Below are 24,883 nucleotides of genomic sequence, written 5' to 3'. Positions count from 1 at the left end.
GCCGGGCCGCCCCCGCCGCCGCGCCCGCCCCGCCTCAGCCCAGCGCCCCGACCGCTCACGCCATGCGGCTCTGGGTGCTCCTCAGCCTGCTGCTGCTGCAGGACGCGCTGCCGCACGGTGAGCCGCCGCGACCCCCCTTGTCCCCTCCGCACTTTGCTTCGGGCTTCCCCGGCTGCTCCCCGGCTCTCTGTCCCGCCGAGCGCCCCCCCGCCCGCCGCCATGAGGGACCCCGCGGCGGGCCGGCGGCCATTTCGGGGAGCCCGCCCTCCCCCGGGGGGCGGCGGGGGCGCCCCCACAGCCAGGCGCCGCTGCGGTTTTCCGCCGCAGAGCCGAAATGTGGCTCCGTTCCGGGCAGAGATTTTGGGTGCGTGTAGGGGGGTGTTGTCGGAAACACCAGCTACCCCTCTGCTGCCTCGCTGTTTTAGCCAGCTCTCAGGTCCCTGCGCCTGTCCCGAGGGGGCTCAGTGCTGCGCGTGGCGCTCAATTAAAACAAATAAATAGTTATAATCAGTGTCACTTGTGAGGGAAAGAATGACACTTCAGCCCCCGAGGTGTGCCTGGACATGGTTGCCACGAGTCCGTCTCCCACCCCTTTGAGGTGTCCTTCACTGTGGAGCAGGCGTCATGTCCCCGCATGGTGCTGGTGGAAGATTCCGGGTGTAAGTGGGTCGCTTCGTGCCTGGCAGGCATGAGTCCTTAACTTTATGTATTTATGTATTTATTTTTTATTATTTTTATTTTTTTTTTCCCTTGATAAATCTCATTTCAATGTGTTTTGTGCACTGTTGGCCTTTTCATAGGAAGGACCGAACTTTGTTCTTAACTCAGTTTTATGTTGCGATGAACCCCTGGCAGGGAAAGGAGTTCTTTTTTTGGCTGGGGAAGAAAGTTCCTAACCAACTTCTCTGTTATTCATACTTGTGGCTCAAGCCAGTGGCTTGTGCTCTTACTCTGATCTGTTGGTGGAGAGGACAGCTGAAGCAAAGTTTGGAGCATCGTCCCTTCCTGCCGCTGTTTCTCACGTGTTGTCAGGAAAAGTTTGGGGAATGAGCTCTGTCAGCCCAGGGAAGGCTGTGTGACCGTGAGGGTTTGTAGAGAAACCTGAGCCAGGCTCTGAGATGCATGGCAAAAGGAAAAGAGGCTGCTACTGCAAGTTGCCTGGGACATAAGGGGAAAAAATTATTGTACGAACATAAAATTTCTTCACCCTGAGAGCTGTTAAGCCCTGGAAGTAGTTATCCAGGGAGGTTGTAGAGTCTCCAGGCTGAGACATTGTCAAAGTGCCCTGAGCAACTGGACTAGGGTAGGAAGGACCTTCCAGATGCCCTTTCCAGCCTCATTTTTCTTATGACTGTGTACAAAGGGATTGCAATCTGGGCAAGGAGTTGCTGTACCAGTGTGGTGTAGAAGATTTCTACTTAAAGATGGGGTGTGTGGGTGTGTAGTACCACATCAAGGAAAGTGTTCTCTATTTAAGAAATCGCCAATAAAAACACAGAGTGAGAAATGAGTTACAACTTAGGCAAAAGGTTTTCCAGGCTAACTTTCTTCTTGGTTCATCTATGCTCATCTACATTTGGAGGTTTGGCTGGGTGCTTCGTGCTGGGTCATCCAGGGGCTCATCTATGTGAGAAATAACCAGGCATATGTAATGATAGCTATTAATTTAAACCATAGGCATAATCTGATTGCTAAATAGCCTTCCTAACATAGCTTGCGTCAGTTTATGACCAGTGAAATATGTCTCTCCAGATTGCCTACGTGAATGTTGGTATGCCACTCCACACGGTCTGTGTGAGTGCTGGTGTGCATGGTAGCCTTGCACTCGAAGTACCACAAATAGAGGTGTGCCCAACCTGTTTTGGTCTGTTAGCTACGATCACAAAGACTCTACCCTCTCATCCTCATCCTAGGGGTTCAGGCTGATTCTTTATGGTGATGTACTGCTTGATTTATTATTTTCTTCAAGTAAGAAGTCACCCATGTTAATGTGAGTTGAAAGGTCTCTAATGCTGCCAAGATGTGGCATAGGACCTGCTGTGTGGAATAGGTATGTCAGGTGGATGGTGCACACAGTTCCTCCGTCATTGTGGAAGACCTTGCTTGCTCTCTGCTTCTGAAGTTGTTAGTGGGTGCTTGAAGGAACTGGAGCACTCTCCAGTTGTAGCCCATGCAGCTGTGAAACCAGTGGAGCATGCACGTGGATATAGGTGATGTCTCAGGTCAACACTGAATGCGTTTTGCATCCTGTGACTAATACTCATTTGGGGATTTCTGTGTGTGTATCATCTATGAGAACAAGGGGATGGGGTGGGGAGAAACATTAAAAGGTGCTAAGAACCAGGACCAGAAGTGCTGTGTGACGTATTTTTGTGATGTATTGATGTACTGTCTCCTGCTTGGACACAAAGGGTTAGCTAGGGAGCCTGAATGTACTTTGCAGAGGAAATGAGTGCAGTGTGTCCTGGAACTGATACTTGGAGCAGATCAGAGGTAGACATGATGTGTGTTCTCAATGAATATTTTTCAACTAAGCCTTTTCTTTTTAATTCTAAGTGCTGTGCCTTGATTTAAACAATGGGGGCTCTGTGCATAAACCCAGTGAGAGGGTGAAGTACCCCAAACACGGCATGTTCATGTTCCTGAGTAGATGGGCTGGTTGAGTTTGTTCCCTTCCCTGGGAAGGTCTTGCAGTTTGGGTAAGAGAAAGGAGGAATCGGTGCAGTGAGTTCTTTGCAGATGGATTTGATAGTGTGTCCTCTTCATCTGAGGTGATAGACTACTGTACCAGTTAGTTACTGGGCTCACAGAGATTTAATTCAGCAATGACAGCATGGGATTATGAGGTGCAGAAAGTGGTGGCATCAGGCTTGCATGGAAACTCGCATCTCAGGGAGGTGTAGGAGAGGGGCAAAGCAAGGTTTCCTCGGTAGGAAAGTAAAATCTCCTGTGATGGCTTTTCCTGAAATGTCCTGCTGTCATCTGCAGGAAAATACAAGGTGAGAAAGACAGAGCCCCACTGTGTAGTGGGCAGCGGGGAGTAGGAGGGAAGTGTTTAGGCTCGCTGGGAGCTAGAGAAACATGTGGAACAGAGGGAGCCTGTGTGGAAAGGAAAAACTGCATCTGGAGGAAATTAAAACCAGGCTTCTGGCATTTGAAATTGAAGTGCTTTCATAGGCAAATCTTTAACAGTTTCCTAGCAGCGGAGTCTCAGGTGTGGAAGCGCATGCAGTTCGGGGCGATGTGTTTCCTCGGGGTGACGTGGTAAGAGCGGCGTGTCCTCAAACTAATGTTTGTGTTGGGGTTGGCAGAATGCAATGGTAGGGGCAAAGGGGAGTCTGAACAAATGGTCTGATTTTAAATCTTTAATAGGGTTAAAAAAAAAAAAAAAAAGTGGGATGGAACCAAAGCTTGTGTGCTTACGGAGACAAAGCTAGGAAGTGCAAAGGGGAACTGGAATGGGTGGCTTGAAATGGGAGTGCTTGTCTGGCCAGTCAGTGGGACCTTCTAATAGCAGGACTCAATTTATTCAGGAACAGTGGAATAGGTTGCCCCGGAGGAGCAGGAGCAGTATGTTTTGAAGAAAACTGTAGTCTCAAATCTGGTGCCTTGTGAGCTCTGTCAGTAAAACAGCAGCTCTGTACAGAAAAAAACAACCTGGTAACTGACCACCCGATGCACGACTGATCTGCTAAGGAAAATCAGAGAGGCAGCAAGGGTTGGAAAGAACAGACACAGAATTACTTAGCCTTGTGCAGGCTGGATCGCACACATCGGGGTGTGATGCCAAGTGTAATTGTTCAGATGCCACAGACAATGACTTCTTAGAGCAGCTCCTCAGACAACCCCCGAGAAAAGTGGCAGTTCTTGATGTGATCTTGAGCAGTGCTCATGATGGGATTCAGATGTAGCTTTAGAAGAGCCAGACTGTAGTTTTAATATTCTTGCAGGAATAATAAAAGCCAAAGAAACCACTGTGTTTAATTTGGAAAGGGGGAATTAAATAAAATGGGGAGGCTTATTAACTCACATATGAGTTAAATACAAAAACCAGAATAAGGAAGACAAAAAAAGTTTGAGAAACAGCTTGCAAAAGGGATTAAAAAACAGCCTTTTTTTTTTTTTTTCTTGTAATGTGCAGGGTTGGGACAGAAAGAGATGGCCATAAACTCTAACACTGGTAGGAACAGGCAATAAGAAAGAACACCCACAGAAACTAAAACTGTAACTCAAAAATCTGATTATTTTTAAGCATCTGTGTTCACACACCTCTATGGAGGTGCTCAGGCTTTGCTGGAAAATAGTGACGTTGTGACTGTATCAGGGACTTTAGTAAGTGCTATATCCTGCAGGGCACTGTAATAGACAAAATCTTTATGGGGAGAATCATTAGAAGACATCTTTCATTACTATGATAAAGAACTAGCTTTGGAGCAAATTGACAAAGCACATGCTTTTCAGCAGGTTTATAAACCTCCATCAGAAAAACAACACCTAACAGTAAAGATTTGCTGAAAGATCTCCACATTCTAAAAGGCTGGGCAGTGAAAATAGGACTGGAAATGTAGTGTTGGTAGGTGCAAGCAAACACACAGTAAAAATGACTAACTTTGCATAGACGTCAATGGGTTACTGCTTAGGAATTACTGCTTAGAAATTGCTTCTTTGGAAATTGATCTTGAAATTATGTGTGATTATCCTAGAGAAAGTCAGCTCTTGATACTTCCATTACTGCTTTTCAAGACAGAAAGCTCAGAAGGCACCACTAATGTGTACATCCATGATGTGACCATATCTTGAACCTAGTGTGCAGTCTGCTTTTGTCTTCTTTCTGTTGCCCAAAGGTGATGCAATGGATCCGTTGTTCATATGCATGTTCTGCATGAGGAACAATTAAATAGGCTAGGACTTGTCAGTCTGGAGCAGGCGGGTACCCTACAGCACTGCGAAGGTACCTACAAGGGGCTCACAGGAACAGTGGCACTTGTTCCCTTAATAGATGTGATGTGTCTCTTTCTAGGGTCATGTGCTCGGAGTAGTTAGAAAATGGGTACAGAATAAAATTGGAAGAAACAAATAGTTGTTTCAGTCTCCAGTCTAGCAATCATAAAATGTTACTCTTTATCTTAAAATGCCATGATCTTTGGAAAGTGTTGCTGTTTGATCTCCTTTGTAGCTGGTGGTAAGGTGTTGAGGCATCTCTGCAACCAATTTCACCAAGTTAGTAACTTAGAATTGGGAAAATGTAGGTATGGAGGGGGTGTGCAGTTCAGTAACGGCATGCGTGCCTCTCCAGAAGTTATCCTTACTAGATGTGAGTCCAAAGAGCTCCAAAGACATGGGGCAGAGTAAGAAGTCTGCACCATTGCTGTCCTCCAGGAGTTTGTGTTGGGGTTGGTGTGGGACAAGAAGGAAATGCTGCTGAAAACCCCTGCTGAAATCACAGGGGCACAGAAGGGCTGGAAGGGGCCTCTTGGGATCACCCAGTCCAAGCCCTGGGGTGAGCAGGGCCACCTCGAGCTGGCTGGCTGTAGGTCCATGCCCAGTGGGGTTTTGAAGATCCACAGCTGGAGGGAAGCTCCACAACCCCTTTGGGCAACCGTCAGCCTGTGGTTGACCACCCTCACAGCAAATGGTGTGTTCTTGTTTCAGATCGGATTTCCCAGTTCTTCGTGGTGAGCTCGTTTATTGGTTTGTACAGTAAGGTACCAGAGCACTTTTACGTGGAAAACCTGCACTAAGTGTAAGTTAGCTGTCAGGCATGGTTTGTGGATGTTTTGCTGTCGAGGGGCAGCAGTTTTAAGCTCATCTCACAAGAGATCCATGCTTACCACTGTCAGTTAAAGCGTGAATATCTTTTATTATTTAATTAATTTATTTCAAAGGCTGCTATCAACCTACAGGGGTGCTAAACTATGGAAATGCTTATGACTTACCTTGCTCTTTGCTGTGTGACTGCACGTGGGGTATGCCTGGCATGGATAGGCAATGTCAAGTAGAGGTGGAGTGCTGCTGTTGTGCTGTTTTGGTATGCCTTGCATAGGGGCGAGGCACTGAGCAGTGCCAGTCAAAGAAAGGGTCATCAAAAAGATCTTGAGGAGTTTGCAGAGGAATTTTGAAGCCCAAAAGCATTTTACACCTTTCCACCCAAGAAGTCAACATAGTGAGTTTCATCCCATATACATTTGAATCTGGGGGTTAGGTTTTTTAGTTATTTTTTTTATTTTTCCTAAAAAGGATAATTTTGTGTTAGTCAGTTTGAGATACCTCTCTTTTCCATTTCATTTGCTTAGTTTTTAAAGGCTGCTGAGCATCCCTATTGCCTCTGGCAGGTAATGAAATCTCTTCTCATTTGCCTCTAAATGAGATTTCAGTTTCCAAGATAAGTGCCCGTAATAGGGAAGTCATGAATTAAATGCTGCCTTCAGGTGATTGCCCGGTTTTTCTTCACGTCTCTCTTATGGTAACCCGGTATATTAAAGGGTTGTGCAGAATGGATAAATGTGTATAACCATATAAATATGTACAAAGATGGGGGACTTGTGTAGCATTGCATACTAAATGGCAGTGATAGGAGGTAGCAATGACAAAAGTAACTGGAGGGAAAAATACTTTCTTTCCTGTACCATCTGAGAAGTTCACATGCCTTACATATTTGCCTATTTATGTGACCTGTAAGTATAGATTTTCCACATGTTATTGAAAGCTTTCTCCTTTTTTTTTCTTTTTCTTTCCAGGAAAATGAGTCATGTCAGCGACTTCAAAAGCTTATGGAATTTAACTCTTAGTCATATTTGTGAATCTTTTATAGGAAGATCAAAATATTCTCTGTGATAATAAAGAATTGTTTTGCAAGAAGACTGTATAACCTGTTTCCAATCAATAACATTGTCTTCTTTTCCTTATTTTACCAGTTATCGGACAGTCTGCAAAAAATAAGCATCCAAAAGAACCAGGGGAAAACAAAATTAGGCCTGTCAATAAAAAAGTAAAACCCAAAGGCCCCAAAATGAAGGAGAGGGAATCTGCTGACTCCCCTTCCAAGTCACAGTCCATACTGATGCAGGTGATGGATAAAGGTCGCTTCCAGAAGCTCGCTGCCACTTTGAGCCTGTCTGCGGGACAAAGCATAGAACTGCGCTGCAAGGGGAGCAATGTTACTTGGAGCTATCCTTCGTACCTAGACACCTTCAAAGACTCTAGACTCAGGTAAGCTATTTTTCATTTTTCTGGGGAGGAAAAAGATGTGCTACCCAGTGGCTGCTTATGCTTGTAACAAAGGAGAAGCATCTTCCAGTCAGGCCCAGTTACTGCCCTGTGATGTGCACTGTGCAATAGTCTCGTAGCATGTGAACTGGATTTTCTTCAGATCAATGTAAAACAGAAGCTGTGGTCCAGGGGGACACCAGTGTGCTTCAGCCACTACCAAAGGACCACACTGAAGTAAAACTATCGAAATATATGAGAGAGGATGTCAGTTGCTCACTACCAGCTCTGGTGTTCCACAGAGACCTGCTGCTGTTGGGCTGTGCTGGCTGCTAGCATAGGTATCACCTGAGACACACACGTTAATTTCCTGAAGAGGCTCAAACCCACATCTCTCAACTTGGAAAAAAATAAAAATACACCAACCAGCGCTCTAAGGAGTGAGTGAGGGTAGACTTTACCTCTTCTGTCAAAGTTATTCTTGCATGCAGAGGGAATTGTTGCAAGGTTAGTGGTGAGATAGAGTTTAACACTGAGGATAGTCACCTTGGGTTTAGGAAGGCTTTTGCTTTCACCTAGTGACATCTTAATGGAAACCACATAAATAGTTGTGAGAGCAGGAAGAGGAGCTAAGGACTTTCTCCCTCTCTTTGCCCCACCAGGTGAGTGTATTGCTGTTCTAAACAGCACCAAAACCCATACTTTTGTTGGCCTTCCCAGTTCTTGAGCATAGTACATGACAGGGAAGTTTAGATTGAATGTACTAATTTCGTTCTGTATTTGAAAGAGGAAGGGCATAAAAAGGAGTTCAAGGGTGTCTTCCACTAATGTTTTTTTTTTTTTTGCCAAAAGAAGAGCCTGTTTTCACTATCTGTTCTATGGAGATTTATGTTGAAGTGTCTATGAAAGACAAGCAGTCAGGAGACTGAGGAGCACTGTGAACAGTGCCCTAAGAAATAGCCATAAGGAGTATTTCTTGCATTATTAGGTAAGAGGAGCACAGAAGTATGAGCAAAGGTATCAAGCCCTACTGTCCTTTTTTTTTTTTTTCCTAAATTAATTAAAAGTTTGTGGGATCTTAAATTACCAGGGTTGTCTGAATCTCTGTGATCCATTTCCCTTCCTTATAGGCATGAAGCTGCCTTAAAGCACAGTTGGTTACTTTTTCAGATATACTCATTTTACTTCACTTTTCAAAGAATAAGGTTGAAAATTGACAGCTGTACCCTGTGGTCTGTACCCGTACCCTTATGAAATTCATGAGCTGATTCTTTTGAGTGTGTATTTACTTGTCCCCTTACAGCTTAGGAGTTCAAGAATAAACTGGCTCCATAAACTTCTTTATAGCTAGTATAAGACTTGTGGTGTAAGAAGTTACAGCAACAAGCCTATTTATGCTGAGGGCTTATCTCAGCAGTATCTCAAAAGATCTTGTGGCTGATTTGAACAATTACTGTGCGTTCTTTTTGCAATAAATGGTATTTTATTCAGAGTTATGCCAGTAGGTGGCATATGTCAGCCGCAGTATGAGCCTGGCCTACTAGCACACCAAAGAAGAATGTGCAAAATCATACCAAAAGGGAGAGAGTGTGTGGTCGTGGGTCTCACTTCTCAGTGTAGCTCACCATTTGCGCATCTGCAAATAGGCTGCTTTCATGGTTTGGACTGTATGTGTGGCCCTGTAGACCTGTAGATAACGTGTACATGTTATCAGAGTATTAACATCTGGCACTGAAGAAGGCAAGGCAAGTATTCTCGGTTTTCAGAGAGGGGTCTGAATGCTGCTTCATTATTTGTTTGACTGACTGTTCTTCTCTTGTACTGTTTTAGTGATGCAAAAGGGGTAAAATACAAGAATTTGGGTGGTCTGGGGAAAGAAGATCTGCATTTCCTAGTTTTGTAATCTGCCATTTTGCAGTTTGAAGTCGTTTAGGATTCTGTTGCCTCAGCAGTTTACCTCTCTGTTCTCATTCAAGTTCACAGTATTTGTAATTTTGTAACAGTAAAATGAAAGTTAGTAACGTCACCCAAAATAAATGCTACAAAACATTTTGGATGGATGGATATATCTTGCCTAAGTATTTTATTTTAGAAGTATGTTAGGGTTCTATCTAAGGGTCTGTATTGAAATATGATGATTTTTGCTTTAGAAAAAATATTGAGAAGTAAATTACTGAAGCAGTAAGACTGATTTAGACTGAATCAACTATTTTCATTGTAAGCAGAAGACCCTATAACTAACTAGAGAAATTGAAGACATAGATTAATAGCACATTTCAGAGTCAAGGAATGGTAGTAATTTATGAAGACATTGACAAACAAATTTTGTGCATCACGTTTTTATCACGTCTTTGTTAATTATCTCAAGATCTTTGCTGTAGTGTTAATACAAAACACTCTTTGTAGAATGTGCCCTTTATGAAAAGCAAAATTTGTATTCCTTCATTTTAGAAAGCTTTGACTGAATGTAACTGAGAGTATCATGAAGACCTCATCTAGTTAGCTTTCAAGAGGAGCTTAGATCTTCTTGGCATGCAAAAGTCTGTGCAGTAAGCATCAACTATAAAAAGCATTTTTTAAAATTTTACAAATATCTTACACAGATTATTTTAAAACAAAATGCTGAACGTAGGGCAGAGGGGAGAAAATGAGGAAAAACGATTAACAAGTAACCTACAGCAAAAAAGGTGTAATCCTGTAAATAGATTTATGTTCAACGTATGTTTTTGTGCTTAAAGATGCAGTGTAAGAGGTGAGATACCCATTACCAGTTAGTGAGGTGTGGAGCGGAGCCCAGGCCAATAAAATGTACCTTGGATTTCCACGCTGGCCTTGCAAAAGCACTGGGACAACCGGAGGTGGCAGCAGCAGGGGCAAAGTGGTGCTGGAGGTGCTGGAAAGTGAAGAGGACTGGGGAGGAGAAGAAGGTTGCTTGGACCAGAGGACAGGAGAGGCAGTGGTGACAAGTCTGTGCAATTGCTGGGGACTGATGACTGCCTTCTGTGTGCTCAGTGGTACATCCCTAAAGCAACTGATGCTCAGGCATCCATTTCTTGCTTGTCTTTAAGTAACAGAAGGTACATAAAATTCAATTGATCTGGTGGGAGTACCCATGAATTTTAGGAAAATCATAAGACCAAGAAGCATCTTGCATCTCCTGGGAGCTACTAACATCGTCAGACTCCGGCTGTTACTGGGAGGAATCTTCAAGGACCCCTAGCATCTAGCAGAATTGCAACTGTGTGGGGCAAAAGAGACTTCTAAAGTTCAGAGTTTGGGTTGCTCAGCTAATTGGAGGGTTTGGTAGCAGCAGAGCTCTGGGGCAGAAGCTGATGTTAAAGGTGCTGACCAGGGTCTGCTTCCTGTAGAGAAGAAGGAGATCTGGGACAAAGAGTGTGCTTCGGTTTGCAGCTACTTAGAGGTATGCATTTCCTATGGGTGGTTACAAAAAGAGGTAGTGATAAAAGCCAGATGTCTTGCCTCCATGCCATGCTTATCATGTTTTTGTCACCCATATGGAAAGGAGAAGACAGCAGCCTGGAGGACAATATGAGTTTTCTAAGAAGGAAGAGGTTATATTTACAAAAGCCAGTTTTCTAGTACTGATGGCTGTGGTTTCTTTGAACTTGTTTTTGGAGGTCTACTTTATGACTTTGTAGATGAAGTATTTTTGCTTGGCAGTACCAGAGAGTCTGTTTTTAATAGGTCTGTAGCTGTTAACATATGCTAAAATTATCACGTGGGGCTTGTGAGGGAAGATGCTGAGTGAAAAGAGAACTCTGGCTGTCTCTTATCTTCTGCTGGAGGATGAATCTTTGAATCTTCTCTTTCCTCTGCCGTAACTGGCGGAAATACCAGCGCACACTGAAATGGCAGACTTTGCTTTAGAGACCCCATAGCAGGCAATACAGCTCGGGGCAGACAGCTAAAATTGTGTAGACTTTTGCTGTTAAGTTAGGGGCACCCATCAGCTCGCTTCAGGACTACCTTATTATCTGTAGTGCTCTCTTACCCTATGCAACATAAATACACCCTCCAGATAACTCTTTGTCTGGAAATTGTGAGTACTGGTGGAGTAATGTAGCCAAAACTCCTGGTGTTAACAGTCGAAGATAGCGCGGGCACCTCTGGAATGGCAGGGCTGGAATGCTGCTTCATAAAACGGTATGTAACAAGTTAACGACTGCAGGCTCACCCAGAAACTGGACCTACGGTGTGTGAGAAGGATCAAAAACTGAGAGGGATGAAGGGCAAGTACCTTTTTGCTCTCTTCTGCTCGAGAGCAAAAGGGTGCTCTGGACAAAAGCTGACTTCACGTGGTCTGTGCTCTGCCTGACTTGGGGCAGGGGTCTCTCCCATGTCAAAACCAGTTTATCTATCAGATGAAAGTCTGTGATAAATCAATTTAGATGAAATGGAACTGTTCCAGTTGGGTCAGAATTGGAGAAGGACGGTGTGCATGTTTGTACATGGACAAGGAGCACTTCCCTAAGTCTTTAGGAAACCGTGAGTGTTGTACAGGACAAATCTAGGCTGCTTTAAATTGACACAGGCTCCTGCTGGCTTAGAGGGTTGTTGTCTGTGCTTACGTCTAACTGCATTTCTTTTATTTCCATGAGCTCTATAGTTTAAAAGCTGGGAGGCTTTTTTCTTGTGCTAAACGCTAAGGATGTTATGCCCCTCTCCTAGTGAGCCTCTATTTGAGATAAGCTCTTCTGTGTCAGTACGAGTGCAAGCTGCTTGAGAGGAGGTTGCTAGATACTCTTAAGTGAGGCAATGTACACTATATTTTTATCATCCTTTATCTCTTTCTAGCTTCTAAACTTGGCGTAGCTTTTCTGAGAAAGGTCTTTTGAACTTAAAATAACTGAAGCTTAATAAGGTGAATGTATGGAATAGGATTTTGAAGTAGTTTTTTTTTCTTCTTCTTTAAACAGCCTTGAAATGTTTCTATATACAAAATTTTTACTTTGTGGTATGTAAAGCACAGTGGAGTTTTGGCTTTTGAGACAGATTTTTCATCACCTAAAATACTAATGAAATGAAAGCTCTCCTGGAAATATAGGTCAGTTGCTTAATTTGCCATTTATAATTCATTTTATGTAGTCTGTTTTGTCTGCTTAACATGGTCACATCACAAGTCTCAATGTTTCCACTCCTTCTGTTGCCAGATTTTGCTGCTGCATGTTTGTGGATGACTACATCACGAGGCTATGGCCATTGATTACTGGGTAGCTTATTCTCAGTTAAGCAGAACACGCTGCACAATAATTAACTCTGACCTTCATTTTTTTTTGTCTGTTGGGATTTTTGAGCTGTAGTTCAGTGTCTGCATCAATGGTTGGAGGCTAAATGTTCTAGCGTAGTGTTTTCTCTACAATGTTGACAATTAGTGCTGGCTACTTGCAAAACGTTTTATGCCAACATAGTTATGTAGCCTATGAAGTGGAGCTGTGGAATTAAATAATAGAGACTAGGACATGCTTTGGATTTCTCTTTTCTTCCTGTGTGTGATACAAAAAAGGGTTTCTTGCCCACTTACAAGTTTTTCAAAGCTTACCCAGAAACTGAAGATGATTTATAGTGTAAGGCAGTGTATATATTACCAATGAAAATGCTGCTTTTCCATAATCACATGATTCCAGAAACGGGAATCAGACAAGGTCATATAGGACAAGTGAATTAGCAAGTAGGAAGCACGATTTGCCTGTCTCCTTAGGCAGCCTTCAAAACTGCTGCGTGGTGCATGAGTGTGCTGACAGAGCCTGAAGGCTTCAGTGGAAAAGATAATTCTCAGCCCTGTTTGGGTTGTTTATTTGGCACGGTTTTAATTCCTGAGCTCCTGGCCTTGGCTGGAGGCTGAACATTGGGTTACGTGAGCCTTTGCTCATGCTTGCGGGTAGTAAGTGCAGTCTCCTAGCAGAACACCCAGGGAGCTGGAAATCTCAGGGCACGTGTGTGGCTGAAAGCAGCAGCCTCTCTGGTTAAATAAATGAATGTGAGCAGCCAGCGGGAGGCTGCCTGCAATTGGGGCGTAAGTGAAACAGAGCATCTAGCACAGGCAGCAGTGTCACGCACGTCTGCAGTAATGCTGCAGTGGCACAGGAACAAGAAGTTTTAGAGAGGAATGTCTTCAAAGTGCACTAATCCCCCAAGTAAAGGATGCGGTAAGTCTTGCATCTCTGCTTTACAGGATAACTGCTGCATTAATGAAAGAGGAGGAGGGTAAGCAGAGAGAGAACCCACAGCTCAATAAGAGCACAGGAGCTGTGGGGAATTGATGCAAGCTGTGTATTTGTCCAGACCCAGTTTGAAACACTGAAAATGAGTTTGTTACCAAATGTCTAAAACTGGAAAAATCTCTCCTGGGTTGATTACACCAGAAATGACCGTAGAATGCAATGTCTTGCAAAGGAAAGCAGGAAACCTTTGTGTTCTAAATATGCTACCACGTAAAGGCAAGTGGTAATAAAATAACATCTTTTTAGGGTGAGAGCAACAGTGAAATGCATCAGTACTGCCATGTGACTGTCCTGACAGGGTTCACGGACAGCTGGTGCTGTGGGACCAGTGGTTTTGCAGTCCATCAGAAGGTAACATGGCAGGTGCTGCTAACTCTACCACCACCTGTCTGCAAGAAAGGGCCAGGAAAACAAACCTAAACATAAAAAAAAGAACAAGATCATGCCTACTGAATTTCGTAGTTAAGACCCTTAGCAACAGCCAGTATCTGTACATACAAATTAACTTACAAATTTCAATCCACCAAGAGGTGTATTTGGGAGAAAGAGGGGAAAAAAGCAAGTGAAGTCCCAGAAATAATCACGCAGGTGGAACTTTATGCAGCTGCCTCATGGTACTGCCAGTCTGGTTCCTGTGCATGACGTACCTTTCTGTACACTACTGAAGCAATGCTACAGTTGAAGTGAATGGTGTCAGGAGTGGAATGTAATGCATGGGGGTTGGCTTGGAGCATGAGAAGATGGGATATATATAGACAAACCGAGACAACGTACAGACAAACATTGTTTACGGCAATCACAGCCCATTGTCAAAACAGAGGCTCTGGAACAAACTCAAGAACGAACCAGACGAGATAAAAGCTTACAAATGCTCACGCATATAGTCGAAATCAATAAAACTGCTTGTGTGCAGGCCTTTGCTGGAGCAAAAGGGGAAGTTCCAACACAGCTCTGAAGGAGAGATGGGGTTGTTGCAGAGCAGGAGAAAAATAATCAAAAGTCAAAGTGGTCTGACAAAAATGTACAAGGAAACACACCAGTGCTTGTCTGTACCTTTTGTTTTTCTTCTCCGCAGTTTAAAGCAGCTTGACAGGTACAGTCAGCTGATCCTCACAAACTCCACTGCAGCAGACACTGGTGAATATAGCTGCTGGCTGCAGCTATGCAATGGTAACAAATGCAAGAAGGATGAGACTAAAACAGGTTCAACGTACATCTTTTTCACAGGTAATTAATTTGGGGATTATGAATATATTCATATAATATGTGGAAATAAAGATTGTTAGTAAGACGACAAGTCTGCTTCAGATCTTTTACTGTCAAGATGTTTTTTCCTCAATTTTAGTCTATTGTTAGTAGAGGTTAAGGAAGAAATTGGTGAAGTTTGCAGACAATTACTCACTTTGTAATTTATGAGTCCACTTTTTCTATGGATTATGCTACATGCATACTTAAAATAATGCACAGTACAATGAAATCAAGTACCATTGAAAATACTGACACATGCTGAGGATCTTCTACAGGTTGAATCCAAAGACTGTTTAATTTTTGAAAATGTGTCTTGATAAATAAAATAGTTGTGTGTAGAAGACTTCTTTTGTCATGACATTCAGGTGACCCCATGCATTCTCTCCCACCCCCAACACGTTTCCAGTTACCTGCACCAAATTCAAAACCTTGGCCTCATTGATCTCGGCAAGGCCACAATTTCTCCCAAGTGCCTGTGTAGCATGCTGAGAGGCAAGACGCTCTACGTGGGTGTATTGTCCTGCAGAGCCTGAGGTTGACTGTAGCCTTAACATGGTGTAGTAAATATCTGCGTGCAGTTTACTGCTACTTGGTGCAACAGAGTTGAAAAAAAAGGTTAATTTGTTTTTTCCATTGGAAAACTTTCTGAGTGGTAAAATAACCTTTGCTGTGTGATTAGAGCTAAAGCATTCTTGGCTAGCGAATATTCCAGGACAAATGCTAAGATAGGATTGTTTGTAATAGGTTTTGGAGCTAAATAAGACCATGAGACTGTACAGAAGCCATTTATCAGAAGCGTTTCATGTTCCAAGGATACATTCCTTCAGAAAGGCTGGAATAAACTTTTCAGTCAAGCTATTAGGTTAAATGCTCATGCTAGGAAGAGGAATTTCAGCTTTATAAGGAGGACGCCAAATGTGGAAATACTCTTAAACTGTCAGTGTGAAAGCACTAAATATTTCAGCTGCATTGCGGAGCAGGAAATCAAACACTTTACCTAAAATCGTATGTATAAAAAGGCTGTAGCTCCAAAAAATACCTCTTTCTAGTAGTGCTTATCTTACCAGTGGTGGTGTTTCTTTCAATGTTTGTCACCCTTTAAAGTTGGGTGAGTGAACAGAATTAGATACAGATGAGTATTTAGATACTTATTGGAAAGGAATTCTAAAGATTTTCCCAATCTAAAGAAATCTGACTACAAGACTGCAACGAAGGCTATTTTGAATTTCTTTTTAATTTAATGTTTCTAATGCAAGCTGTGTAAATACATAGTCTCAGATTAGAAAATTGTTTTTTGTGTGTGTATTTGAAGCAAAAAGCTTTGGGTTTATTTTTAATGTTGCCCATAGTGATTTCCTCATGTATTTTCTCTTCTTGCTGTTAAACCAAGATTTAAACATTATTTTAACTATTTAAACTCTTTTGCTTAGATAAAGAGGAACTTTTTGTACCTACTCCCAGTTATTTTGAGATTGTCTACCTGAACCCAGATAAACCTGCAGTCATTCCATGCCGTGTTACTACTCCTTCAGCAAAAGTAACTCTACACAGGGAATTTCCAGCAGAAGAAATTGAAACTGATGGAACTAATATTATTTATGATGTTAAGAAGGGTTTTGTCTACCAGCACCCTACTTCTGATCACAAAGGTATTGTCTACTGCAAAGCAGAGTCACAGGGAGCACCTCAGATTTCCATCAAGTATCACCTGCTCTATGTGGAAGGTAAGGTGGTGTTTCCAATATACTTACATGGACTCCTGTTTCTCCTGCTGAGGCGGTTTAGAAAAGTTTTAAAAAATGAATTTGTGAATTAAGTAATCACTGAATTTTGAAATCTTCATCAAAACTATATCTGATAAAGCTTTGTACATATAAATTCCATCAGTTTCCTGATATAGGGTGGAAACTTGCAGCTGTTCATCACTTACCTGTTGCATTAAGCAAACTGATTCACAGCTTGTGTCTTGAATATGTTTTATTGGTATATTTCACTTCAGAAACCGATTTCCAGTTTCCCAATACTCTGTTTCTATCAGTCCCCAAGGGCCCACCCTCAACCACAATCGTGGCATCACCCAATAGAGCAGAAGTCAGTGATGGCGTTCATGTAATCTGCACTGTTCTTGGGGAGCCAGATGCAGATGTGAGCTTCAGCTGGCAGTACCCAGGGCAAGAGGTAAGAGGTGTCTGCCTTGGTTGAAGTGTTTTTGTGTTTGTTTGTTTGCTTTTCTTCATAAAGGCAATATTTTGAATGCCAGTTGCTGTCTAGATTTGGAATGAAGATTCTTTCCTATTGTGGTGACTGCCTCTCACTAGCTCAGGCATGCTGGAAGGAGGAGGCAGCACATCCCTTTTGAACTTCAGCCCATCTTTCCCTGAGAGCCTAAAAGTAGCACAGAACTGAAGCTTGAGAGCTCTTACCTGTGTTAGCAAAAATCAAGCTGAGCAAAGCTCACCCCTCCCTCAGGTTTCCATTCCAAAGACACTTGGCCTCTGGCAGCATTTACAAAGAAAAGTCTGGTCAAAGCCCAGCCAGCGTCAGGAAGCTATTCTAGGGAAGTTCACAAAGCCTTTCTTTTGCCCTGCTTTTGATATCCTATCCATTTCCATGGCTTGGGCACATGAATCATCAAAACCCAGAATCTTTAAACTGAACTGCTGCTCAGATCCAGAAGCACAGACAATTGCTTCTGCCCAGACTCATCTCTACTGCTGTTTATCCTAAGCAGGCTAGGAGCAAGAGAGGGACTGCTGGAAGATGCAAACCTTCACCAGAGGAAAGGGGTCCTGTAGGACCTGAGGGATTGTATTGTATTCCACTTGCCTGCCTTCCTGGTGCTGTGATGTCATAGGATGATGCAGAACTCACTAATGAGGCCTTAGCATCAGCACCGGTGTCCCTGAGCCAGCATGAAATTAAGTTGTCTGACGGTGGCCTTTATTGTTTAAGTGAGTGATCAGAGTTCAGTGCTTACTTTTTTTTTTTTTTTTCCATGGGGATTCCTTTATTTTATTTTATTGCTGTTCAGTATTGTAAAATTTCATGCTGAGACTCTTAGTCTGAGGGTTCAAGAGTAATTACCAGCTTACCCTTCCCTGTCCTCCTCTTTAAATGAGGGCAGCCACAGCTTGCATTTGGTGAGATGCTTGGTACAGCGTGGATTAGGTGATCTGGGGCGTGAGCACTAGGTGGAGCGTGGGAAGAGTTTGGCAGAAGAATTCATGTTTCCGGAGTCTGAAGTTAGGAAGGAAAGGAGCAGGTGTCTAAATGGCTGGAGAAGCTTGTGGCTGTGGTTGGAGTAAGAAGTAAAGTGGAAGGGAAAAGTGAAGTGTCTTCAGCTCCAGGGAACTGATGAACAATCTTTGTTTGTTTTTGTTTTTTTTAGTTAAACACTCAATTGTCTTCCTCTAAGCTTAGCCCTTAGTGTTCCATTGAGTGAGATACAGAAACAAGTTGCAATGTGTCTGTCCTTCAAAGGAGAAGCTTTATCTCTGACAGTCTTCATACCAATTCACTCTCTTGGGCAGGGAAGAGAAGAAATGCCCCCATTGACCACATTAGCTTTGCTGACTGCTTGATATATATTTTTGTTAACTTCCCTTGCCATCTGTGTATTGTACTATAGTAACTGCCTGTACAAACCCCAATTTTACATCTTCTGTAATGGACAGTAACCACTAAATACAAGCAATTGAAGGAACTCAATTCTGGACTCAGGCTGGCCTTCCAAAACTCCGTGTCTTGTTAGTGTCTGCCCCTTGCTGCTTTTGCACTTTGAGTTGAGTGGGTGCCCAAGCGTGGCCGCTGGCAGCTGTTGGCCCAGCGGTCCTACAGAACCTGATGCGGAGCTGGCACATGCACTGCGGTTATGCCTTTCTAGCCCTGATCGAACATAAACAGCTAAGCATGCAAACTACCTCCCTTATTTGCTGTAGAAACCGCCTGCAGTCCAGGGTGCACGCTATCAGCAGAAGACTACACCCTCTGACTGTACCCACCTGCTGAGAGAGACAGACTTTGGCCTGTGGCTTGCATCTGCTCTACAGCCTAGAGAGGGCTCGTGTGCTAATCGACAGGCAAAAACAGTCTCGGCTCCAGATGTGCCTGGGGAAAGGGAGGGAAGAGTCTTGTTTGGGTTTCAGCCCCAGCAAATGAACTGCCAGAGTAGCAGCAGTATGTGTCCTACAGACTTCGTCAGTTCCACTCCCCTCTAATTTTAAACTTCAGTTAAGAAGCGAGTCCCTACAGTAACTCATTGGGTAGGGGTGGAGGGAGCAGAAAGGGGAACATCAACGATGCTGCTCTGATATGCCTCCTTTTGTGCAAGAATGAGCTGCAACATTCTAAGACCTCCTAGGTCCTTCTGTTCCCTGCTGCTGCTTTCAGAGCAGTGCAGGGGTATCAGTGCTATCTTTTTTTCCCTGCTACCCCACCCAGCACCTGGACAGCCACCTACCACTTTGTCTGCTGTGTCTTTTAGCTAGTGCGTTGTGTTGGAAGGACCCTCACCTCATCGCTGTAGACACTACCTCGCCCTCCCACTTTCTTCCCCCTCAGATACTTTTTCCCTTGCCACTCCCTGACAATTGCATTTGCTCATTCACCTGCTGTGAACGCATACTGATCCACTCCTTAATATGCTTCCCTGAAACTATCTTCAAAGCAGAAGGCAATTAGTTTGAGGAAAAACTGGGATAGTGGAAGCCCAGCCAGGCATATAGTATCTGCCTGACGTGGCATTTACCTTCACTTTTAATACAGTCAGGGAAGCTCCACTTGCTGTACCTAAAACCTACCTTACCAACGCTTGAATTGAAGGGTGCAGTACTACTTGAAGGCAGGACTTGATTTGTCAGGCTGGGAACAGGAGGCTGGTGCTCTGCTAAGTGGAGCTTTGCTTGATTCCTTCTAAAGAGTTAAGAATGTCTAGAAGAGCTTACCATTTTATGCTATTTATTTATTTAAAGTCATTGCCAGCTGTAAAAATGTGCCACTGACTAGGCATAGCGTGCCTGCGCTGTAACCCATCCCTAAGCTTCAACAAGACTGGCACCTTTTCCTGTCCTGGTCATTTTGCAAGTTTGAGATTGTAGCTTTGGCTCTAGATAAGTGTTTAACTTGCTCTTTCATTGTTATTAATTAGCTTAAGCCTTAGAGCATTCATATTGATAAATGGCTTATCTGTTTCTTTCATTAAGAGGAGATGGTTTCCAAGCAGAAACCTCTTTTTCTTGTCGGTTTTATCCACAGTATTAATGCGATACAATTAACGAAACTTTCATGAATGACTTGGATGCAGGACTTGAAGGTATACTGAGTAAGTTTGTGGGTGACACTAAATTGGGAGGAACATTTGACTCCCTTGACAACAGAGAGGCCTTGCAGAGAGATCCCGACAAATTAGAGAGCTGAGCGATCACCAGCAGTGTGAAGGTTAACGAGCAAGTGCTGGATTCCGCACCTGGGGAAGGTCACCCCTGGATATAGATAGGGGTGGGGGATGAGAGGCTGGAGAGCAGCCCTGTGGAAAGGGATATGGAGGTGTTGTTCAACAGCAAGCTGAACATGAACCAGCGGTGTGTCCTGGCATCCAGGAGGGGCAACCGTACCCCGGGGTGCATCAGGCCCAGCACTGCCAGCAGGGTGAGGGAAGGGATTGTCCTGCTCTGCTCTGTGCTGTGCGGCCTCGCCTTGAGCACCACGTGCAGTTTGAGGCACCACAATATGAGGATATAAAACTATTGGAGAGTGTCCAAAAGAGGGCTACAAAGATGGTGAAGGCTCTAGAGAGCAAGATGTGTGAGGAGCAGCTGAGGCCCCTTGGTTTGCCCAGCCCAGAGCAGAGCAGGCTGAGGGGAGGCCTCATGGCGGCCTGCAGCTCCCTCACGAGGGGAGCGGAGGGGCAGGCGCTGAGCTCTGCTCTCTGGGGACAGCGACAGGACCCGAGGGAACGGCATGGAGCTGGGACAGGGGAGGGTCAGGCTGGGGGTTAGGGAAAGGTTCTGCACCCAGAGGGTGGTCGGGCACTGGGGCAGGCTCCCCAGGGCAGTGGTCATGGCCCCAAGCCTGCTGGAGTTAAAGAAGCCTTTGGACAGGGCTCTCAGACACATGATCTGATTTCTGGGTGGTCCTGTGTGAAGCCAGGAGTTGGACTCAATGGTCCTTGTGGGTGCCTTCCAACTCAGGCTATTCTAGGATGAAGCCTGCTGACTAGCATGATGGGGGTTGAAAGGAAAGAGGCTGCTTTAGTGTCTCTTTGGACTGTTTGCTCCTACCTTGTCCTTTGCAAGTGTATGAGGTATGAAAGTGTGGTAAGATAAACAGTCTATGAAGATTCACTTATAGAAGAAGCAAAAATCCTGTTCTAAATAGAAGAAAAAAAATATTTTAAAAGTACCTTTGTAAGTATCTTTGTTTATATTTTTGGCTTTGAAGTTAGTTGTATACAAATATTTCGGTGAGCACAGCTCAAGGACTAATTTAGCAGCATCTCTGAGTTTCTGTTTGCTTGTAGGTTATCTCATGCTGCATTTCTGAACCTTGAGGAGGAGGCATTAGTTTACAAAATATCATTTAAAGCTACTTACTCATTGTGCTAAAAGAGAATTAGGTGAATTTTGGTCAGCTAACTCATGCCATTGCTGCCTTCCCTTCCAGGACATGCCAAATGGCTGAAAATAGGCTCACACATCCATCTCAAACCGATCCCCTTCCCCAGCCTACCTCCCCCTCTGAGCGAGCACACAAACAACCGAACAAGTGGACCCCAACATCTACGGAGCTCAGTCATACACTTAAGGCAGAGCTTTGGCAACCCATAACCTACTGAGTTACCAGTCTAAAGCTGTCTCTTCCACTTTGAGCACAAGTTCTCTGCATTGAATTGTCTTTATTTGGTGTAACTCGCTGGTGTGTCAATACTTAGCACAGGAATCTTCACTGTGACTTTCAGAGGTAGACTTGGACTGACTGCTCGCTTCAGAATTTGATAGAGTCACTAAATACACTTTTTTTTTTTTCCTTTTAAATAGTCTGAGAGGCCTGTGATTATCCAAAACTTCTGGAGACTAATAAACAGAGGAACTGGACATACCACAAGAATCTCAAAGAGCATTCTTGTTATTGAAAATTTTGAAGCCAGAGATGCTGGAAACTACATTTGTATAGCTCAGAACCTACAAGGAGAAACAACTGTGGCCACTAAAGTGGAACTGAACTGACAGGAAAGGCTTCTGGACCCATAATGAACTGTATGTTATTTTACATTTTAACCAGTTAGTTTTTTATTCATGTTTAAATGAAAATTTTCTCTATCACCTTCTTTTTGTCTGTCCACACATTCCATTTTCACTAGCTTGACAGGCCAAACATCTGGCAGTAGTCAATTATGAGTTAAAAATACTATAAAGTGTTAAACTTTAAGCCTGAACATGCACAGGGCTTATAATGTTTAGGAATAGGTGCTCTTGAGCTTTGCATATGGTCTTTTTCTCAAACTCCTACAAGATTAACCTGCCGTATGGTTTGTGCCTTCTTCCTCTGTGAAAACTGAGAGGATATAAAAACTCCACCAGTGCAGGCATCTCTCTTTCTGGTGCTGTGCAATTTTTAAAGTTTAGAATACTGTACATGATTAAAAAAATCATATAGAACTAGCCAATAGCAATGTTTATTTTGTAAGAATAATTAAAATAATTAACAGTATAAAACAGTAAACGTGTACATGTGTGTGTTCATTTTTCCTATGTATAAGGATACAAACCACAATATTCTTAGTCCTGGGGAAGACTAGTAATAAATATTAAAGTATTAGAGGGTGTCTCCGGAGACTTGTAAGTGGTTGAATACGTTAGATTTTTTTGCTCATGTTGTAGCATTCTTACAACTTTGTAGTTTTGTTTACAGTTCATTCCTCAATAGATGTAGTAATGTAGCATTGTTTTTGTTTGCTAAAAGTAACAATTGCATTTATTTATACAGTATCATTTACAGAAGAAAAAAATGATTAGAATAATGTTCGATTATACAGCAGATCTCTTCTCAGGTTAAGTTTAATTTGATTGCATTAATTTACCTCGGAGGAAAGGAAAGATGTTTGATTTACACAACAGTATCTGGATAAACAATCAACTGCTTCTCTCACCATGAATTAAGTTCCCACTGCAAGGAAAGAGCCTTTCCAGAGAAAAGGTAAGACTCTGATCCCAATGTTGTTGGATGCTTCAGCAACGGCTATTTTTCTCCTAGGGCTCGACCAAAGAAATCCGTGTAAACTAGAACTTCTGATACAAAACCAATCAGTAGTACAATTGTGTGACAAAAAAAAGTCTTATTGCAGGCCATTTTATTTACAAGGCATGCGAAAAACAGCTTATTCTGAGCATATGAGGAATCAAACCAGGGACCTTGCCCCTGCTTACACACTTAAATATGTCTCAGGCTGCCTTTGACCAGAATTCCTAAAGCTTTCATTTGGTGCTGGCTTGAAATAATCCCTTAGCTCCAGATAAGTGAGACCTTTGAGCAAATGTATACAGGACTGTTTTGAGTGGTGATAGAGTGGTGATAGCTAGTAAGTACAACTAGTGTAAAGAAAGGCAGCTTATCCATAATGTCATTAATCTGATTGTTACCGTAACTAATTAAAGCATTGACCAGGCTTGCTGAAAGTTGTTTCTTCATAGTGCAGGAACCTAAAGCAACGTAATTGATATGATAAATGTCAGTGAAAGACTGAAATGGATATGCAAGTCTCAGGAAAGAAATATGCTTCACAGAGACCATGCCCTAGATGCCTGTAATATAGTTGGCCTCTGGAAATAAGGTAGCTACCAAAAAAAGTCCATGTAGCAAGCAGTAGGACCAACTTAGACTGTGTAAGAAGTAATTCTTTGATAATTTTCTTTCTCATTGCCATTAAAAGGCATCAAGAACATGCAATGTTACTACAAATGATTAAATAGGTATTATATAATTTTAGAGTAATACCCAAATGAGGACTTTGTACCCCCTTTTTTTCTTCCCTAGGCAAGCCTTTAAAGTAACTTTAATAATCCCTGAGCTTCTGGATGAGACTGTGTAATGTTTTCATTCCTTTTTAACACTTTATCAGAAAAGTAAATACTTTGAACTACAGGAGCTGTGCCAGCATCTTAAATTTCAAACTGCTTTTGAGCCTTTGGTTGGACAATTCATTTCCTTTAAAATATATAGCGAGGGGGAGATAGTGTCACCTGTTCAGACTTCTCAATACTATGTCGCTTCATGTGGTAGCATCATTTTCTTGGTGACAGTTTGGCAGGGAAGAAAAGGATTAAGTAAATCCATTGGTGTATCATTGCACGAGTAGTGTCCCTCAGGTTTAATAGTTACATGTACTGACCACATACAGGTCTCAGACCTGATGATAACTACAGAAGCAGCACCTTTAAGGAAGAACTTGGCAGGTTTTCTTCTTCGCTGCAAACATTAAAATAATTCTCATCATCAGAAACTACGAGAACATCTTTATTTTACCTTGTATTTTAACATAGCTCATATTTCCCCCAAAGCCTCATGGGCAAGCCTGATTCTTTCTACCTTGATGCAAATGCACATTTCCATGTGAATGAAGAGTGACACAAGGCAAAAGAATGATGCCTGGGAAATGAAATCTTAAGTGATCTGTCAACGTCACATGCCTAAACCTGCTGCTATTGCTATTTCTATTTCCCCACCCTAGTCATTGCTCTGCTAAAGCAAAGCAGCAGCAACATACTGCTGGTATTTTTCTTAATCTTAAGGGTTCAATTATTATTTCAACTTTCTGATGACTTTTTTAAAAAAAAAAATCCAGGCAGCCCAAAGTTATTTCCTTGTTGTCAGGCAACTGCAGTTTTGAAGAGCAGTGGTTACTTGCTGTCTAGAAGGAATTTCCTGCACAAATGGCCTGATACCAGGTTACATGCAAGTATCCGTGGTGTTTGTCATGAAAAACCAGTCTTCAATTAGCATAAGGAAATGATTCAGCTCAAGTTTTACTGCAAGTGTGGTGTAACTCAAAAAACACACACTTTTAGAGAAAAGTATTGCAGTGGCATGAAACGTGTTATGGATAGTTTGAAATGACAGACTATGTGGTACAGTTACAAGTGTCACTGACTTCCTATGAAACTTATCATTTGAGATAGTTAAGGTGGAGTAGC

General features: G+C 42.9%; 1 protein-coding gene across 3 annotated transcripts; it reads left to right on the top strand.

The window, feature by feature from the left end:
- On the top strand, positions 1-24,883 carry PDGFRL (platelet derived growth factor receptor like). 3 transcript variants are annotated; one of them, XR_004750853.1, is made up of 7 exons: positions 1-117; positions 6,915-7,209; positions 14,524-14,675; positions 16,127-16,420; positions 16,735-16,874; positions 21,731-22,889; positions 24,535-24,883. XR_004750853.1 is itself a non-coding variant. In XM_035326166.1 (6 exons), the coding sequence occupies exons 1-6, from the start codon at positions 63-65 to the stop codon at positions 21,917-21,919; spliced, it is 1,125 nt and encodes a 374-aa protein (XP_035182057.1). In that variant the 5' UTR covers positions 1-62; the 3' UTR covers positions 21,920-23,025. The 3 variants fall into 3 exon arrangements, 2 of the variants coding, with proteins under 2 accessions (XP_035182057.1, XP_035182058.1); XM_035326166.1 differs by lacking the exon at positions 24,535-24,883 and having other exon boundaries at positions 21,731-23,025; XM_035326167.1 differs by lacking the exons at positions 1-117; positions 6,915-7,209; positions 24,535-24,883 and adding an exon at positions 9,836-10,171 and having other exon boundaries at positions 14,522-14,675; positions 21,731-23,025.

This window comes from Oxyura jamaicensis, chromosome 4 (genome assembly GCF_011077185.1).
Source record: "Oxyura jamaicensis isolate SHBP4307 breed ruddy duck chromosome 4, BPBGC_Ojam_1.0, whole genome shotgun sequence".
NCBI classification, from domain to species: Eukaryota; Metazoa; Chordata; class Aves; order Anseriformes; family Anatidae; genus Oxyura; species Oxyura jamaicensis.
The sequence above is the reverse complement of the archived record's forward strand: the minus strand, read 5'-3'. Positions and strand labels throughout refer to the sequence as shown.